The following is a 21,992-nucleotide window of genomic DNA, read 5'->3' as shown; positions in this document are numbered from 1 at the left end:
TCTGAGTGGCAAAAAATTTTGGCCCTTTTTCCATACATATAGTCGTGAAAATTCGCGATTTTCTGCCATTTTCAATATTTTAGCTTTCATTTCCGTGTATATAAAGATAGGTTAATGAGAATTTCATGGATTATAAAGAATTTTATGCTGAATCTAATGGCGGTATAATGATTTTTATGGAACCGATTGTTTTTCAGTTATACAATGAAAACTGCATTTTCAAAAAATGGATGGATTTCTGTTTATGTCAGATATCTCAAAAATTATAAATTATAACTAAGTTTAACCTCGATATTCGTTTCTTTCGCCTAAAAATAAATATATCTTGAAACTTTTATCACGATCTGAGTGGCAAAAAATTTTGGCCCTTTTTCCATACATATAGTCGTGAAAATTCGCGATTTTCTGCCATTTTCAATATTTTAGCTTTCATTTCCGTGTATATAAAGATAGGTTAATGAGAATTACATGGATTATAAAGAATTTTATGCTGAATCTAATGGCGGTATAATGATTTTTATGGAACCGATTGTTTTTCAGTTATACAATGAAAACTGCATTTTCAAAAAATGGATGGATTTCTGTTTATGTCAGATATCTCAAAAATTATAAATTATAACTAAGTTTAACCTTGATATTCGTTTCTTTCGCCTAAAAATAAATATATCTTGAGACTATTATCACGATCTGAGTGGCAAAAAATTTTGGCCCTTTTTCCATACATATAGTCGTGAAAATTCGCGATTTTCTGCCATTTTCAATATTTTAGCTTTCATTTCCGTGTATATAAAGATAGGTTAATGAGAATTTCATGGATTATAAAGAATTTTATGCTGAATCTAATGGCGGTATAATGATTTTTATGGAACCGATTGTTTTTCAGTTATACAATGAAAACTGCATTTTCAAAAAATGGATGGATTTCTGTTTATGTCAGATATCTCAAAAATTATAAATTATAACTAAGTTTAACCTCGATATTCGTTTCTTTCGCCCCAAAATAAATATATCTTGAAACTTTTATCACGATCTGAGTGGCAAAAAATTTTGGCCCTTTTTCCATACATATAGTCATGAAAATTCGCGATTTTCTGCCATTTTCAATATTTTAGCTTTCATTTTCGTTTATATAAAGATAGATTAATGAGAATTACATGGATTATAAAGAATTTTATGCTGAATCTAATGGCGGTATAATGATTTTTATGGAACCGATTGTTTTTCAGTTATACAATGAAAACTGCATTTTCAAAAAATGGATGGATTTCTGTTTATGTCAGATATCTCAAAAATTATAAATTATAACTAAGTTTAACCTCTATATTCGTTTCTTTCGCCTAAAAATAAATATATCTTGAAACTTTTATCACGATCTGAGTGGCAAAAAATTTTGGCCCTTTTTCCATACATATAGTCATGAAAATTCGCGATTTTCTGCCATTTTCAATATTTTAGCTTTCATTTTCGTTTATATAAAGATAGATTAATGAGAATTACATGGATTATAAAGAATTTTATGCTGAATCTAATGGCGGTATAATGATTTTTATGGAACCGATTGTTTTTCAGTTATACAATGAAAACTGCATTTTCAAAAAATGGATGGATTTCTGTTTATGTCAGATACCTCAAAAATTATAAATTATAACTAAGTTTAACCTTGATATTCGTTTCTTTCGCCTAAAAATAAATATATCTTGAGACTGTTATCACGATCTGAGTGGCAAAAAATTTTGGCCCTTTTTCCATACATATAGTCGTGAAAATTCGCGATTTTCTGCCATTTTCAATATTTTAGCTTTCATTTCCGTGTATATAAAGATAGGTTAATGAGAATTTCATGGATTATAAAGAATTTTATGCTGAATCTAATGGCGGTATAATGATTTTTATGGAACCGATTGTTTTTCAGTTATACAATGAAAACTGCATTTTCAAAAAATGGATGGATTTCTGTTTATGTCAAATATCTCAAAAATTATAAATTATAACTAAGTTTAACCTCGATATTCGTTTCTTTCGCCCCAAAATAAATATATCTTGAAACTTTTATCACGATCTGAGTGGTAAAAAATTTTGGCCCTTTTTCCATACATATAGTCATGAAAATTCGCGATTTTCTGCCATTTTCAATATTTTAGCTTTCATTTTCGTTTATATAAAGATAGATTAATGAGAATTACATGGATTATAAAGAATTTTATGCTGAATCTAATGGCGGTATAATGATTTTTATGGAACCGATTGTTTTTCAGTTATACAATGAAAACTGCATTTTCAAAAAATGGATGGATTTCTGTTTATGTCAGATATCTCAAAAATTATAAATTATAACTAAGTTTAACCTCGATATTCGTTTCTTTCGCCCAAAAATAAATATATCTTGAAACTTTTATCACGATCTGAGTGGTAAAAAATTTTGGCCCTTTTTCCATACATATAGTCATGAAAATTCGCGATTTTCTGCCATTTTCAATATTTTAGCTTTCATTTTCGTTTATATAAAGATAGATTAATGAGAATTACATGGATTATAAAGAATTTTATGCTGAATCTAATGGCGGTATAATGATTTTTATGGAACCGATTGTTTTTCAGTTATACAATGAAAACTGCATTTTCAAAAAATGGATGGATTTCTGTTTATGTCAGATATCTCAAAAATTATAAATTATAACTAAGTTTAACCTCTATATTCGTTTCTTTCGCCTAAAAATAAATATATCTTGAAACTTTTATCACGATCTGAGTGGCAAAAAATTTTGGCCCTTTTTCCATACATATAGTCATGAAAATTCGCGATTTTCTGCCATTTTCAATATTTTAGCTTTCATTTTCGTTTATATAAAGATAGATTAATGAGAATTACATGGATTATAAAGAATTTTATGCTGAATCTAATGGCGGTATAATGATTTTTATGGAACCGATTGTTTTTCAGTTATACAATGAAAACTGCATTTTCAAAAAATGGATGGATTTCTGTTTATGTCAGATATCTCAAAAATTATAAATTATAACTAAGTTTAACCTTGATATTCGTTTCTTTCGCCTAAAAATAAATATATCTTGAGACTGTTATCACGATCTGAGTGGCAAAAAATTTTGGCCCTTTTTCCATACATATAGTCGTGAAAATTCGCGATTTTCTGCCATTTTCAATATTTTAGCTTTCATTTCCGTGTATATAAAGATAGGTTAATGAGAATTTCATGGATTATAAAGAATTTTATGCTGAATCTAATGGCGGTATAATGATTTTTATGGAACCGATTGTTTTTCAGTTATACAATGAAAACTGCATTTTCAAAAAATGGATGGATTTCTGTTTATGTCAAATATCTCAAAAATTATAAATTATAACTAAGTTTAACCTCGATATTCGTTTCTTTCGCCCCAAAATAAATATATCTTGAAACTTTTATCACGATCTGAGTGGTAAAAAATTTTGGCCCTTTTTCCATACATATAGTCATGAAAATTCGCGATTTTCTGCCATTTTCAATATTTTAGCTTTCATTTTCGTTTATATAAAGATAGATTAATGAGAATTACATGGATTATAAAGAATTTTATGCTGAATCTAATGGCGGTATAATGATTTTTATGGAACCGATTGTTTTTCAGTTATACAATGAAAACTGCATTTTCAAAAAATGGATGGATTTCTGTTTATATCAGATATCTCAAAAATTATAAATTATAACTAAGTTTAACCTCTATATTCGTTTCTTTCGCCTAAAAATAAATATATCTTGAAACTTTTATCACGATCTGAGTGGCAAAAAATTTTGGCCCTTTTTCCATACATATAGTCATGAAAATTCGCGATTTTCTGCCATTTTCAATATTTTAGCTTTCATTTTCGTTTATATAAAGATAGATTAATGAGAATTACATGGATTATAAAGAATTTTATGCTGAATCTAATGGCGGTATAATGATTTTTATGGAACCGATTGTTTTTCAGTTATACAATGAAAACTGCATTTTCAAAAAATGGATGGATTTCTGTTTATGTCAGATATCTCAAAAATTATAAATTATAACTAAGTTTAACCTCGATATTCGTTTCTTTCGCCTAAAAATAAATATATCTTGAAACTTTTATCACGATCTGAGTGGCAAAAAATTTTGGCCCTTTTTCCATACATATAGTCGTGAAAATTCGCGATTTTCTGCCATTTTCAATATCTTAGCTTTCATTTCCGTGTATATAAAGATAGGTTAATGAGAATTACATGGATTATAAAGAATTTTATGCTGAATCTAATGGCGGTATAATGATTTTTATGGAACCGATTGTTTTTCAGTTATACAATGAAAACTGCATTTTCAAAAAATGGATGGATTTCTGTTTATGTCAGATATCTCAAAAATTATAAATTATAACTAAGTTTAACCTCTATATTCGTTTCTTTCGCCTAAAAATAAATATATCTTGAAACTTTTATCACGATCTGAGTGGCAAAAAATTTTGGCCCTTTTTCCATACATATAGTCATGAAAATTCGCGATTTTCTGCCATTTTCAATATTTTAGCTTTCATTTTCGTTTATATAAAGATAGATTAATGAGAATTACATGGATTATAAAGAATTTTATGCTGAATCTAATGGCGGTATAATGATTTTTATGGAACCGATTGTTTTTCAGTTATACAATGAAAACTGCATTTTCAAAAAATGGATGGATTTCTGTTTATGTCAAATATCTCAAAAATTATAAATTATAACTAAGTTTAACCTCGATATTCGTTTCTTTCGCCCCAAAATAAATATATCTTGAAACTTTTATCACGATCTGAGTGGTAAAAAATTTTGGCCCTTTTTCCATACATATAGTCATGAAAATTCGCGATTTTCTGCCATTTTCAATATTTTAGCTTTCATTTTCGTTTATATAAAGATAGATTAATGAGAATTACATGGATTATAAAGAATTTTATGCTGAATCTAATGGCGGTATAATGATTTTTATGGAACCGATTGTTTTTCAGTTATACAATGAAAACTGCATTTTCGAAAAATGGATGGATTTCTGTTTATGTCAGATATCTCAAAAATTATAAATTATAACTAAGTTTAACCTTGATATTCGTTTCTTTCGCCTAAAAATAAATATACCTTGAGACTATTATCACGATGTGAGTGGCAAAAAATTTTGGCCCTTTTTCCATACATATAGTCGTGAAAATTCTCGATTTTCTGCCATTTTCAATATTTTAGCTTTCATTTCCGTGTATATAAAGATAGGTTAATGAGAATTACATGGATTATAAAGAATTTTATGCTGAATCTAATGGCGGTATAATGATTTTTATGGAACCGATTGTTTTTCAGTTATACAATGAAAACTGCATTTTCAAAAAATGGATGGATTTCTGTTTATGTCAGATATCTCAAAAATTATAAATTATAACTAAGTTTAACCTCGATATTCGTTTCTTTCGCCTAAAAATAAATATATCTTGAGACTATTATCACGATCTGAGTGGCAAAAAATTTTGGCCCTTTTTCCATACATATAGTCATGAAAATTCGCGATTTTCTGCCATTTTCAATATTTTAGCTTTCATTTTCGTTTATATAAAGATAGATTAATGAGAATTACATGGATTATAAAGAATTTTATGCTGAATCTAATGGCGGTATAATGATTTTTATGGAACCGATTGTTTTTCAGTTATACAATGAAAACTGCATTTTCAAAAAATGGGTGGATTTCTGTTTATGTCAGATATCTCAAAAATTATAAATTATAACTAAGTTTAACCTCTATATTCGTTTCTTTCGCCTAAAAATAAATATATCTTGAAACTTTTATCACGATCTGAGTGGCAAAAAATTTTGGCCCTTTTTCCATACATATAGTCATGAAAATTCGCGATTTTCTGCCATTTTCAATATTTTAGCTTTCATTTTCGTTTATATAAAGATAGGTTAATGAGAATTACATGGATTACAAAGAATTTTATGCTGAATCTAATGGCGGTATAATGATTTTTATGGAACCCATTGTTTTTAAGTTATGCAATGAAAACTGCATTTTCAAAAAATGGATGGATTTCTGTTTATATGTTTAGTCATTATAATTTAAATTAATAATAATTGCAGCTAATTCCTATATTAAACAATAAAAATAAAGGATTTATATAATTAGTTTGCATTATGATTAGCTGCATTTCAGTCGTACTTCCTTAAATTTGGAACAGTATTTGTGCTAATTGAATATATTATCTACTGTATAAAATACTAGTGTTATAGACTGAAAATTATTAAGAGAAATAAAGCGGAAATAACATAAACGGAGTGTGTTCAAAATGCAGCGAGATTTTCGAAAACCAAACATCCTTCGGAACATAATAGTCGATAATAAAACGTCAGTTTCGCGAGGTTGAAAGAAAATTTACAAATTCCTTATCGGAAAATCTCCGTATCGGAATTTTCAATCTGCATGGGGCCCCGGATTGCTGTAGCGACACATGCAGGCGGAAGATTCCGGAAATTGCGGAATGTCGTTAACTGCCGCCAATTCGCGCCCGTAGATGCCCCGAAATCTCTTCGAGCGAACCTGTGAAGGAAAACTGCAATTTTACTAAAGAATTTTTAACAGGCAGTTCGCCAGTTGAACCTTTTAATAATCTTTTTACTTTTTTCATTTTTAATTCGTTATAATGAGGTGAATGAAAGTTCGGTAATATGTGCGAGAGGAAAAAACAATTTATTTTAATGTCAGTTTAGAAAACCTCGAGAAATTATCGTCCAAAATATATTAACCGACGCAACAAAACTTTAGCATACTTTTTTCATTACAACTTTTAATAAAAGTAAATTGTTAGATTTTGTCTTTAAATACGGTTATTCTTACAAAACAAAACTATAGCACAGTTAGGTTAAAACTTTCTAATTTTTATTTTATCCTCTATTTTTCATCAATTTTTAAGAAGCACCTTAAACTAATTATAGCTTGTATATTCCTATATAATACTTTAATTTCCTATATAAATATAATATAAAATAATATAATACTTTCATCATTAAATGCTATCTGGTTCTATATATAGAATAACTGCCTGTTTCATAAAAATATACGTAACAACAAAGAAAAAACGTTTCCAATTCAATTTATTCGTCCTTTTAGTACAAATAAATTATTTAGTGGATCGCAGGATCTCGCAGATCACGAATCTAATTAAGAACTGAATTAACTAGCAGGATTAAATTTCTATATCTGAAGATTACAGATTTAATTAACTAATTTATGGCGCCAAAGGAAGATGTTTTTTGCTCATTATTATTTATTTTGCTTTATGTTGCTTTTATTGAAGTGTGCCTTTTAGTTGGAGCGTCAGAATTTTGAGACGAAATGAAAAATTGTGTTTTCAACACAAAATACTATATTATGTTATTTACTCATTCTATTTTGGTTGTCGATCTTTTTGGACTCTTAATTTTCACTTATAAATAAACTCCTTAATTTATATTCATATTTTGCCTTTAATTAATGAGTAAGAATACTACATATTAAAGTAATTCCGTGTATTAAGCCGGCTTGGTGGCGCAGTGGTAAAGACGACAGAACACTCCTTTTACTGTTGCGATAACCGCGGGTTAAAATCCTGCTGGGCCATGGTTGTAAACTTATTTTTGTGATTATTTAATATTTGTAATTGTTTAATTTTTGTGAATGTTCTAGACAAGAGTGTAAAATCCAACAAATAAAATGATACCAGTCACGCTAGTAACCAGGCTGGGTAAGACCGGATGTGTTCTGGGATCATCTCTAAAGTTGGTCACTCGCCAGTCGGTAGGCTCAATGCCGAGGACCGTACTTCAGAGCCCACGTTAAACCGTAGATCCAGTCAAGATAAACCCCATATAAAAGTGTATACAATTTTTAAGAAAAATAGTATTTCATCCAGAGCTGTCTGAAGTTCATCAGTGACCGAATTATGACGTTATTAATTTTTTATAAGTATTATTTTTGCCCATAATTTATCGTATAATGGCGGTAGCTTCTTTGCATTTGCATTTATAGCAATTGTTATTCAATATACTGAACTGCTGGCATATATATTAATTTTTATTCCTTTTATTTAATAATTTTTGGCTCTTAAATATACATAAATAATGATGCGGCTTTATTAAATATTATATTGATTATTTTTCATAATATCGCTCATATCATAGTTCATAATATACCCTATAATGATAGGCATTTCTTATATTTATTTTTGATACATTCCCTAACAATTGTAATTTAATATACTCGCTATTTTTCACTTCTGTTGTATGTTAATTGTTATTTCTATTAGTGGCTGATATTTTGACCCCTAAAGTTTTATGTAAAAAAACTTTAGGGGTCAAATATTAGTTTCATTATTAGTTTACTCAAATATTAATTTAAAAATATGTTTTTCTTCTGCAAACTATTTTTTTCTCACAATTGCTTAAAGTACGCCAATCCAAATGATTACGATAATATTTTGATTTTATCGATTTACTAGTTTATAGTCCCACACCGTCATATAATTACTATACTTAGTAAATTAGCTCCCAATAATTTTTATAGAATATATTGTTACCATTGTTGAGTTTAAATTGATAATGTAATTATAAAATATTATTACTTAATGGTCACGTGCACATACCTGCAATTCTACCAAGAACAAGGACATAGTTTCACGGAATTTCCACGAAAATTACTGAGTAATTTCGAACATAGCCCCGTCAAGATCACGGAGCATCCGAAAATAAATTCTCTCATTGCAAAACTTAAATTATCTTCATTTAATGTCCGTTAAAGTTCCGAGCAAATGTGGCAAACTAAGTCGGCAAAGCTAACGTCGTGGGAAAAGGTTCCTGAGATGGAATGCCTGAAAATTTCCAAAGGGAATGATATAGTTAGGCCCGCCGATCACGTGGCTAGATCGATTGAATATTAGATGAAACCGGCACGAAAACAACTAGTTGATGTTGATATAGCGTAATCTTACGAACTTAGATTACAAGGATATGGCGAAGGCGATTTTGTAATAATATGGCGAAGGCTCTTTTCCTGTTAATGTAGCGGAGGATCTTCGTTAATTATTTATAACGTCGCAAAAAAAATAACGCATGTAGTTAAAGGAACATTATTTTACTATAATATAATATTCAATCTATTACGAGGTCATTATACCTCCACCAAATCAAAATAAATGATTCAGTTAAAAGTTGTTTAATTAATATGCCGTTTTCGATCACTTTCCGCAACAGTTTACATAGCATAAAATATGTATACAGAAGAAATTGATTGGATGTAACATTTAACTAGAATTACATAAAATGTTTATAGATATAAATGGAAAATTATGCCTTGTACAGGACATAATGGTCATAATAATAGTTCACCATAAAAGCAAGGTTTAACATGACATCTTCAAACATAGTTTAATTGATGAAGACCGGAATAGTAACAAGGATCTGTTTGAGGAACAGAGTAAACATCCACAACGGAGTAGGCCAAGGAGACATGTCGTGTCATATGTCTTTTCGAAGATTTTTATGAGGGTATAAGGCGTATGAGTAAATTTGAATAATACGGATTTTCTGATGTGTTCTGTAAAAGAGCAATAATATTAATGTAGTCTAGTATATTATCAATTTTTATATAACCTTTTTTTATCACGTAATATTCTACTCTTATCCCATTCTTTACAATTTTTTAATTATTATTAATGAATATTAATTAATTTAAATCATAGTATAACAACTATCTTCTTTTCTTCTTTTCAACTACTTCTCTTATAATATTTCCCTTGATTTTCCTTATTTTCTTTCCTTTTTTTTCTTTATTTACGATAATTTAATTATATTACTTATTACTCATCAACACTTTGTTTATATTAAAATTGAGCTCCTAAAATAATAAATCCGTACCCTCAAATATATTAAAATTATCCTATATGAATAATTATTTCAATATACTGTTTTTAAGTTATAAAATAAAGTATAACAGTTTTCTACCAGTAAAACTTATATAATTAGAACGGTCTTCTCTATCCTCCTTGTTGTATATTGGAGATTTGTTTTCCAATAGCTTACTGAACTAGTTTTGTTAGCCAGATCCTTAAATATAAATTTAACAGTACTTTCATTCCTTTGTCTTCTAAGATTTTAAATATATCCGATTTTAATGTTTTTTCATATTTAAGACTTTGTTAGAAAATATAAAATATATTATTTTTAAACTAACTGTTTTGTTAACTATTTTGACGAGTTTTATCTAAATAAAATGCTGGATAAATAGTTTATATTCCTCATGTTTAAGTCGCCTGCCAAACAAATACATTTTGTATATGTTGTTCTGATATTTATACAAGTTGTTTTACCATAGTAGCTACTATAAAGCCAATGTTGGCACCACAAAAAAGTAACATACTAATTTTTGTTCCCTTTATTCATATATTTTTCTCATATGATTTTACATAATCTTACATTGATTATTTTTTGTTCATAATTAAATAATGACAGTTAGCTTCTTTGCATTTATTTCTCTGGAAATTGTAATTCATCTTATTGCTATGTTTGCTTCTGTTGTGTTATATATGAATTGCTTTTGCTTTTCTCATGATTCTTGACTCTTAAGTTTGATATAACTCAATAATCTTTAAACTCTGCTCGTAATATATCCTATAATGATGGTCACGTCTTTGTTCTCGTTTTGTTACATCCTATACCAATTGTTATTTATTATACCAACTATTTTTCATTGTTGTTGTGTTATATATTAATTTTGGTTCCTTTCGTTTATTGATTCTTGACTCTTCAAGTTTTATATGACTTATATGACTAGTTAATTTTATATTAATAATATTTTGCTCATAATTTATCATATTTTGATGGTCATTTCTTTGTAATTGTTTGTATAGCGATTATTACTCAATATGCTAACGTCTTTCATTTCTGTTGTGTTATATATTAATTGTTATTAGATTTGTTAAGTGATTTTTGGCTCTTTAACCTTCATATAACTAATATGGTTTTATAATAACCTTATTTAGGTTACTTTTTGATCATAATATATCATTTAGTAATAATAACCTGTCTGTATTTGTTTCTAATATATAAAACATCTAATTTAAAGAACAAAGATACAAATGTCATTAAATAAAATCAAAACAACCCCTAACTTCAGAACAAAATTAACGAAAATTACGAACACAATTTCCAGATATTCAACCGCCGTACGATTCAGCGGCACTATTAAGTCTTTTGATGTTAATTAAGCCCTTAAACTGGCAGCTTTCGCACCGACGAAGATAACTGGTGTCGCGTTTTAATCCGCCTCTACTCGATTGATTCGATTCGGACTGATTCAAATTCCAGCGCGTTTATTGTCCGGATTTCGCTTCCAGATACTTTTCTTCCGGGTTTTGCCTCCCCGTTTCTTATCGCCCGACTACGGAGATCAGATCAGATAGCTATCGTTTAGAGAAATGGGTGAGTGGATGGAAATTGTTGATAATTGAGTTTTTAAGTAGAATGAGTAGAACGCTGTTCTTTGTTTGAATAGTGAATTAATTAATTTTACTTATTTCGTAGCCATTTTCATTAATATAATCCACTTTTAGCTTTATGAACTAATCCATACTCATTTTTAGTTAAAAACCCCATTATGACAAGGAGAAATATTTATTAGCTTTAGTTTTTCAAGAAAATCGCATATATTCATTATATGATAAATTGTAAGTTATTTTTAATGACATTTACATTTTATAAGGTGGTTGAATTGAAAACACACCTTAGATTCTAGCTAGATAACTTATGAAGCAGATGCCTTTTAGTTTTTCCCCTTCTGTAAGAAATACTGACATCATTTTGCTATATATCATACTTCCTGCCAGTTAAAACAACTTAATTATATCTAAACCACGTGATTTTTTCCTGTTGACTTTACTTGTTGAACTTATCCCGCAAGTCTGGCATTCTCCCATTCCAGTTTTTAATTAAATTACACGCTGCATCGCCTTCATACACAAACGTATAGTTTCCGCGAGACAGTTGCATGCGAACCGAAAATTGACGTTGCGTAACTCGGCTTACCGCTTGATTATCAGGAAGTTGCCGAAAATTCTCGGGCTTAACTTTATGGCGGCGAAAATTTTAAAAGCCTGATTTCCATAATACATTAGGGTACGGGAGACGGTTACTGTTAAGAGCAGCTGTTGCCCAATTGGTTCGGAAAACGGCCTATACTACCGCGAAATAGCTCGCGCTATATTCTTTGGTCGTTCGTTTTTAATTAATTAATCGCTTAATAAAGTTTCTACAGTTGAATGAGAACTAATAATACTTCTATTTCCAAATATGACAAATAGTACTTTTTTCGTGAATTATTCCATTATCCAAGACGAAACGAATACCCACTGGAATTTTATTGAATTATATAGTTCACAAAAAGACAGGAGGTCAGGAAGCTTTTTTTATAATCAATAAAATCTGGGATGCAACAATGGCAACGCTTACGGTCTTGTTTCACATAAATCACGTACAGCTATCGCGAAACAACAGGATATCGTCTCATATTTCATTCAGTATAGCAAGGCCAATTTCTTTCTAGGTTTGTGCTTGCTTATTCTGATTATAAATTACCTATAAACATGTTTAGATTTGGTCTGGTTGATGCTTATATGAACTTACTGGTTTTGTTCGACTTATTTTACTATAAAAATTATCTATTTCCCGTTAAAATAGGACCTAAAAATTACTGTAATAAAAATAATTTTATAAAATATGATATACGAATAAGCGAACAAAACACAAAACGACTGGTATATCACTCTGTGTTAAACTATGAAAAATTGTTTTTTCTTGACATTGAAATTCTCCATTTTGTGCATTTTCTTTATAACACAACAGTATATAATATATAATTAACTAAGCTAATGTCTCTAAGAGCTACTTGCATAGGCTGAACACAAAGCAATAAATATAATTAAAGAGCATTTCTAGAAATGGAAACAGTACAGTCTCCTTATAAACGATACAATAAATTAGAGTTATATATAAACATGTTCTTTCTGTTATTCTGATGGTCTTCACCATAAGTATATAGCTAGTATTAAACACAACTCTGCAATCTAACCAAAAATAATGTTAGAATATTTTATATGTGAAAAACACACAAAACACAAAATGAAAGAAAGAAATCAGAGTATGTCCAATTATGAAAAAATATTTTTTCTTGATATTCAATCAATTTAATGCCTTGTTTTATAAAACAACGTGTTTAAATTTGTATATAATACATAATTAACTAAATAAATGACTTTAAAAACTATCTGGCTAGGCTGAAAACAGTGAAAAATAATAATTATAAATAATCTCTAGATATAAAAACTGTATAGTCTTCTTCATTACGACACAATAAATTAGAGTTTTATATAAACACATTATATCTATAACTCTAGCGGTCTCCCATCTTCCTCCCAACCTACCATTACTTCCTGTACCAAAGGACATGGACAAGGCCAGGGAAAACTTCAATGTTCTACAGCTTTGTCCGCTTCCTTGAACCCCTCTGGCTGGACAGAAGCACGCGCGGCTCGCCATGTCTCTTATTGTGAAGAGGGGAGGCGAGGGGCGAAGGGGAATAGTTTGAAATAAATGCTTCGGGTGCCACCGTGTTTACATCACGCCGATAGGGGATGGGCCGTTATAGGGAGGAATGGTTGCGAGGTCTCCCGGAGATAGGACACGCGACTGCCGAGTAAATATTTCCCTCCTTCATCCCGCCTCCTCCACCGCCTCGTTGGTTTACGAGGCCCGAACAGTGTAAAGTTTTCGGCTACGTCGGCGATGCTAAAGAGGAACCGGATGTTTAGGAGGGTACGCTGATCGTTAGGGTCCGCGAACTTCAAAGAAGTTTCTGGTGAGGGGAAAAAATAAATACGAAACTTGTGACCTTCTGAAACTATGTATTGTGTTAGAATGCGATCTATTCGGAGCAATATAGATACTTTAATATTTTCTATTTTTGGTGCGTCACATATGTAGGGTATTTAATGAACACTATCTGCTTATTTCATTGTTGATTTGTTTATTTATTTGTTTACTTCATTGTTGAGTAAGCTTCTTCTTGTTTAACTATTAGTTAAATTAAATTAAAATTATTTACTGAACAGAATATAAACAGGATTTAAGAAAATTATGTTGTTATATAATTTTTCGGTTGTTTTTAATGAATTAATTTCATTATTTCAGAGTGGATATGGCTCAAGCTCATCGAAATGGCAGCTATTACCAGTGCTGTTCAGGTTTCTGCATAGATCTTCTCCAAAAATTCTCCGAAGAACTTGGATTCACTTACGAGTTAGTTCGCGTGGAAGATGGTAAATGGGGCACCAACCAGAATGGAAAATGGAATGGGCTCATCGCTGATTTGGTCAACAGGAAGACGGATATGGTGCTGACGTCTCTTACCATTAATGCAGAAAGAGAGGCAGTGGTAAGTTACTGTTATATTAATCAAAGCGTCTATATTTATAAGTAATATTGGATGCCGATATTTAAAATAAAAATAATTGCTATGAAATAATATCAGAAATTTGTTTTTATAAGTATATTAAAAGCCAATAGCTGGATATAAGAAGTGAAAATGTACCGTCCTTTTCAATCCAATATTGACAAAATACCAGAGTTCACTTTATTTTGGGATCCAAGGTTTTTCTCATACTTTTGCATGTGTCATATATTCAAGAAAATTAAGGGTATTGTCTATTTTTAAGTCTTGTCTTACAAAACTTGCATGAAAAAAAATCGACAGCGAGAAGTATAACCAAATTTTATGCAGTTATTAATTTTTTTCTTGTCATACCACCATTTTTGATATTCTTAATTTTGATGTCTCTAAAACAATCACTAAACCATCAAAATTGGGGCGCTTAGAAATGTTTTCAATAAAATATAAATATATTTTGATATTAACCTTTTTTCCATATACAAACAGGGGATCGACAAATTCACATAAACACCATGCAATATAGTACATCTTCTGCGACGGTTTAAACAAGTAATCAAAAGCTTATTAATAAACGTATATTGCGTTTTATGTTCAATTGTCAAAATCAAGTTCAATTTAGCTATTATTCAAATTATTCGTTAATTTAGGAAGAATTAATATCTTATATGGTAAACATATAACCACTATTTTGTCAAAAATATAATCAGTAATACTATCTGCTTTAGAATTATTGTATAAACATATATTAACTTTTCGTTTTTTTTTTCATATTTTGAACACTCATATTTCGAAATGTAGTTATAACAGAGCTAGATGAACAAATATATAAGCGCATTTAAAAGAAACTACGATTCCCACACATTACGCACTAAATATTCCATTCTCCTAATCTCAAACAAATACTCTTATAACATTATAGACATAAAAACAAACGTACAATACTCGATTCTACATCTTGTTTAGTCGATTCGTGACTAGAGATCACAGCGGAAGAATTAAAAGGAATCTCTCAACTAATGAGACTAAAGTGTGTACTACGAAAGTCAAGAGAAATCCAGGACCCAAGGCCGTGTCCATTAAATAAGTCATTCCATTTACGTGCCAGACCAACTTCTTTCGGACAATCCCCGCGAGAGAACTAATAAAGCAAGCAAAACAATTCCTTCTGGGGTAATTCGACGCTTTTAGAGGCCATGACTGTGCTGGTGCCTGAGGATTTCACCGAGTATCGTTGCTATAATTCTTTTTTTAGTTCATTTTGCTTTTGTATATTTTATTTTGTTTATCATAGTAAATAGTGGAATAGATGAATTTTGTTAAATTCGCGCTTTAACAATGAATTTCTGCAATGAACAGTTACTTTTTAAATATTGCAGAACTTTAACCAAAAATTTAGTTTAAAATGTGACTTATTATATTATTATGTGACTTTTAAGGGAAAAGGAGGTTCATTCAGTACATCAGTAGGACAATTTTACAAACTTTTATTAACTTGAATTAATTATGCGCCCATTTTGACTACAGGGCATTCACTAGTTAATAATAATGTGTTAAGATACAATATTGTTTAAGATTGATTATTTTCTTAGTTAAATGGATACTAAAGCTACATTTTTATATATTAGATGATTACATATATTTTAATCAGAGATATCAATTTATGATAATCAAAAGTACCAATATATATATATATATATATATATATATATATATATATATATATATATATATATATATATATATATATCGATTTTAACATTTATCCAGCATGAAATAACAGTTCTTGATTTAATATAATGCTCAATTACATTTGCTTTTTAGGCATGCATTTGCTATTGCATTTTGGGCATTCGTTATTTTATTTGAAGAAATCTATTGCCGAAGTCCATCAAATACTTTTAAAATTTTATCGTGATTCTGTGCCATCATATCCTATTTGTAAGTTTTGGTTTCAATGATTTAAATATGGCGATTTCATATTCATTGATAAGGAACGAGCGGGAGGGTCGAAAAACTTCAAGAACAATGAATTGCAAGTCTTTTTGAACGAAAATCTAGCTCAAATTCTCAAAGAACTTATAGACAACTTGGCAGTTCTTAACTAAGCTATTTCCAGATATTTATATACACGGTGAACATCCAAAAAGGAACAAAAATGGCTACTGCACGAATTAATTGAAAAGAAAACTGTTTTCTGTGACGTATTGCGACTAGTAATCGAAAGTGGATCAACAACGACAATCCCAAGGGAAAAAGTTATGGATTCCAGGTCAAGGCTTCTGAAGCTGCCCTCACTAACACTGAGGCTGAGGAATATCCTTGCTTATTAATGTCTCGCTATGTATATGGTGGTATCAACAAGGAGAATGTATTTGGATCTGCTGAAACTGATTGAAACTGTTACTGCAGATCTCCACCGACGTCCAAGACATATAGTTGTAAAAAATACCAATAGTAGCTATAAAACGACGCAAATTCGTCTTATGGCATGTCAACGCAATGCTAGGTATACTGTTGCTGATCAAATGGGAAGTTTTAGTACACCCAACCTACTCACCAAACATAAACTCTTCTGATTGTTCTACTTTTTCCTTACTACTTATTCGGATCGATAAATTATAGCTTGGCAAATACGTTAGAAGTTAAGAAGTTAGAAGATATATTATACAGTTAAGAAGCCTAAAAATGTCATCTAAATAAAAGAGAGAAATGGTTTGAGCTGTGGAGGATAAAAGTAAATCAAGTATAGGACACAGCAAGCAACAATAATATTAATTCATTCACATGCTCAATATTACAGTCACAGCTTAGAAACTGAACAACAGAGTGGTCTATTGTTTTGAAATAGATCGTCATAGTGCAGAATAGACATAAATAAAATACATATTACAATTTTTAAACTAAAATACCGCTAAGTATATCGAATCTAAATTGTCCTGATATACATCTCAATATATAGACACTATCTAGTTTTGCATGACAAACACCATTCATTAGAGGGAGATAAAGGGGTAGAGAAACCACCAATCGCGCTTTAAACAACCCCCAGAAACCCTATTATAGATGACCCGTATACATATCCGGCACAGACCCCGGATATCTGATGTTTTAGAGATGAAGGAGGAGCTATCTTACTCTGTGCATCCTCTAATACGTAATACGAATTCAAAATTGTTCCCGATGATTTTACCGTTCTCTACGAAGTTAAACTTCTAAAACAAACACGTCGACGCTGGGCACGCGAGGAAAAAATCGAGTTATCCTCGCCAAAGTCAACGGCCTCAACCTTTCACCTTTTGACGTCGTCTCCGGTTCGATTTTATCTCGGCTTGTATCGCCTTGTCCGTGGATCTCTCCGTTTTTTTTACGTTTCGAGCCGTTTTATTTTGTTCGGCCCATCCATAAATCCGGGGCGATGTTTGACATTTATTACCGGGTTTTAAGTTGCCCGATGTATGTTTTTTTTTTGGCGTTAGAAGGAAGTACGTGGAGTTTTATTTCATCAATTGAGTGTTTTTTTGCATTTTTAAACCTAAAAAAACATTCAAGAAATGAGTAAGTCTGGTGAAGAGAGCATAGTAATTGTTGCTAATAGAATAATTCATTTTACCATTCAATTTTCGTATTTAGCTAATTTAGTAGGTTGTAAAAATATTTCTGTAATCACTGATAAATTCTTAGTGAACATATACATTAAAACAAGAGATGTCCAAACCCAGAAGTCAGCGAAAGCTAAAACTGATGAATATTCGGGATATTAAAACAATTCGTACTTCGATTTTCAACTTTTATAACATGACACATAAGTTTTGAGACTGTTAGGGATTGAAATCTCTAAATTCACTATCATTTCGCTACTAATAATCAGACATTAATGGAAATGATACGACTTATGAAGAATTTTACGTTGAATCGAACTGTAGTATAACAATTTTCCTACAACTTTTACTTTTTGGGTTATACAATGAAAAGTGTATGTTCAATAAATCGGTGGGGTTCAGTTCATGTCAGATATCTTAAAAATTATAAATGATAAAGCAATTTAGCAGGGATTTTCGTTTCTTTGTGACCAAAATACATATAGTTTGAGAGTTTTATTCTTATCCGATAGTTAAAATTTTTTAGCATTTTTCCATGTATGTAGTGAAAATTTAAGATTTTTTACCTGGCATTTCCGTTGAACTAATATCTATTATTGAAAATTATATAAACTATGCAGAATTTTACGTTGAATCGAATGTTAACATAATAAATTTTATGCAACATATAGTTTTTGGAGTATATAGTGAAAAATATATTTTCAAAAAATTAATATATTTGAGTTTATGTTACATATCTTAAATATTAGAAACTCTAAAGTAATTTAAAATGGATTTTTGTTTCTTTTATCCCAAAATACATACCTAGAGTGTTTATGTATTTTAAATTTTAAAAATAAAATATAAGAATTTTACTACTAACTCTTTTGAACTCATTCACATATAAAAGATTCATTTCTTGAAACAGCTCTCTTGATAATCATGTACGTGCATCATTTTCTTGGATTGTCGACCAAACTAAGAATAAATCTTGCTTGCAATGTAGTAAATTCACTACCATTTCACGACTATCTTCGAATACTTCATACCTTTCACAAGTGCTTTTCCATATCTTTCATAATATCACTAAATCTTCACAGAATGCTTATACAGAAACCTAAATTAATTAATGATGACCATCAACGTAGGTTGATATTCTCAACAATTTTAAACACAATTGAGTGCAGTAAAGTGACAAAAAGAAACTTGGTAAAAAATATCCCTAACTTAAAATATTGTTTTAACTTATTGATATTAGATTATTTATAATTTTCAATAATTTTCTTGATGACTTTATCACATTATCAGGAAACCAAACATCAAGGCTTTTTTTGAATTCCATTTTAGATCGCTATACTTGACGATATACCATATGATGATTTTTAGAGTTAATTAGATTACATTGACGCCATATAACAAAGTTATTACGGTTGTATCATTTCTTAACACATCGCAGGTGTAACATATTGAAGTATGTCTTTGAAAAAAGTAACAGGGCCACACACCGTCGAAATATATATGGTCGACCTGATAATCTAGAATATCTCCCGCTACTCCATCGACATAAGTTCCGCAGGAGAGAGGAAAATATCCGCGGTAATCCATTTCGTTTTGTACCGTCCCAAATTCCAGCCGATTTTTCTGCTTCCTGGGCTACGTCAACATGTTCATCCATCAAAAGATAATACAGTTTATTCTTCGTAAAGGCCTTTGATACATTAATTGGGGGGCACACGTCGTAGTGGGCGTTTCTCTAAATATTCCCCGAGAGTTCAGGACTTGTTAGAGGGGTGTTGAGGGTGACGTTAACATTTAAGGGCAACTCTGAAAGGGTAAATATATGGTTATTTTGTTCGGTTAGTTCGAAATTGTTCTTCTTTAGTTTGTAACTGATGAGCTTTACGTTTTGTTACTGTATATATTGGAGGTATTCGAAAATTCTTGATTTTTTTTGTTAAAGTGGTCAGATGGTATAAATATAAGATTACACAGACACCCAAAAATAACGTATATAAAACTTTTTAAACCAATCTCACTAAATGTGTATTTTTAGACCAGCTAGAAGAATGGGGAACCTACTATATTTAAAACTACTTACAGAGTTTATTTCAGATACTTCACACATGGTAATTTCGACTCTCATGACATATAACATTCAAATCCTCTAAAAAAATGTGAAATGAGTATTTGGAGGTGCAGCTGATTGAAAATTCAAGACAACTTCTATACAGAACAAGTTTTCGGAGTTAGTATACTCATAGTAGAACTGAAAAAGATTACCATTACCAAACATAAAGTTAAGTAAAATGAAGCAATTTGTTAAAGCTTCGTAAAATACTATATATTTATCATAATTAATACGGAAGACAAGTTCAAAATTCTTAATTGTCTCATGAGGTTTAACTTTTTTTCTGAAAATTCACTTCCTGCACACACTTGGAAAATATAGATGTAAGTGAAGCTCAGTGAAAATACTTTTATTAGGAAACAAAACAGGTGAAACGATATCAGGAGCGATATAATATCATCAAAAATCTACGTAAAAAACTTCTTCGAGAAAAAGAATCTTATCAATTTAATATCAATAAATTAAAATTTAGTTTTTAAATCAATATATAATTTTCCCAGAATTTTATATAAAAATATTATAATAAATATAAAATGGTTATCATGTCATGAGAAATTATGAGTGTTAAAAATATGAGTTGGGTAAGATTTACGTTAAGATATTAAAAACCATTTTTTTGTTTACTTTGTCAATTATATTTGTTCAAACTGTAAATTCAATCATTTATATATTATTTATTTAAGAAAAGCTGTACTTATTTGACAAAAAAGAAACTTCTTAGAAAAAGAGTATTTTAGTAATTTATTTTCAATTGAACTTTAGTTTTTAAATCGAAATTCATAATTTTAAATACAAAATAGGAATCATATCATGAGAAATTAAGAATAATAAATAATAACAGTTAAATAAGTTTTACGTTGAGAAAAATTTTACAACCAAATTTTTCTTCGCTTTCTCAGTATTATTTATTCAAACTGTAATATCAATAATTGATATATTATTATTTAAGAAAAACTGTACTTATTTTACAAAAAAAAATCGCATTTTCCAAGATCCAGTATAAAATAATATAATTATATACTGTTAGGTACAGTTCGGAAACTCTGAAATATTATATTTTTCCAATTAAATGTTACGATTATAAGCGGAGATCGATAGAAGTCTTGAAGAAATGAACCGCCAGACTCCGTACGCATTTCATTACAGCACATTAACGTTCAGGACCAAGTAAATTAGAAGCGTTCCGAACGAATGAATTTGTTCAAGCAGGACTTTTATATTCCTGCAGGTCCATATCGTGGAAGGAGGAGGGGTAGGGAGTTCTGCGAGTCCGTTTCGACGTCGCCGAGGCTGCAATAAAACAGGCAGATGTTCTGGAACGATGGTAATAAAAAAACTGGAAACGATTTTTTCCGGTTTTAAACCGCCATCGATTTCCCCCGCTGGAAATGTCCTGGATGGGATGCAGCGCGATTAACTTTCGATGACGGAGTGGTCGTTCCGGAGGCGATGATAGTTGGGCGAGACGGAGAGTGGGGGGCGCTTATGCAGAGACCTTCCAGAATGTAATTTGGATGAATTTCAAACGAATTTGCAATGTAAATGGCCCCGAAAGAGATGGATAGGGTTATTTGACTTGCGCGTTTTTGTGCTAACTTGATTATTTCGGTTTTTTGTGAAACCCAGCTGTTGAATATTAATTTTTATATTGGCTTGGTTATTAATCAGCATATATAACTAAATAAGAGAAAAATAGATGTATGTATCTAAATATAAGTTCGGTGAAATACAAATTTGGGTTTTTCTATAGATAATACTCAATCAATGAAGCCATAATA

At 30.2% G+C, this 21,992-nt stretch overlaps 1 protein-coding gene across 1 annotated transcript in view; it reads left to right on the top strand.

Annotated features, from left to right (window-relative positions):
- Positions 1-21,992, top strand: part of Nmdar2 (glutamate ionotropic receptor NMDA type subunit 2) — a 261,917-nt gene that overhangs the window by 187,463 nt on the left and 52,462 nt on the right. Inside the window, exon 8 of the mRNA XM_076415791.1 lies at positions 14,250-14,493. Coding sequence (XP_076271906.1) covers positions 14,250-14,493 — 244 coding nt within the window. The remainder of the gene's footprint in view (positions 1-14,249; positions 14,494-21,992) is intronic.

Source organism: Rhynchophorus ferrugineus, unplaced genomic scaffold (genome assembly GCF_030347505.1).
Source record: "Rhynchophorus ferrugineus isolate W39M unplaced genomic scaffold, kcgeb_rfMv2 rfM10, whole genome shotgun sequence".
NCBI classification, from domain to species: Eukaryota; Metazoa; Arthropoda; class Insecta; order Coleoptera; family Curculionidae; genus Rhynchophorus; species Rhynchophorus ferrugineus.
Note: the sequence above shows the minus strand (reverse complement) of the source record. Positions and strands in the feature narration are given on the sequence as shown.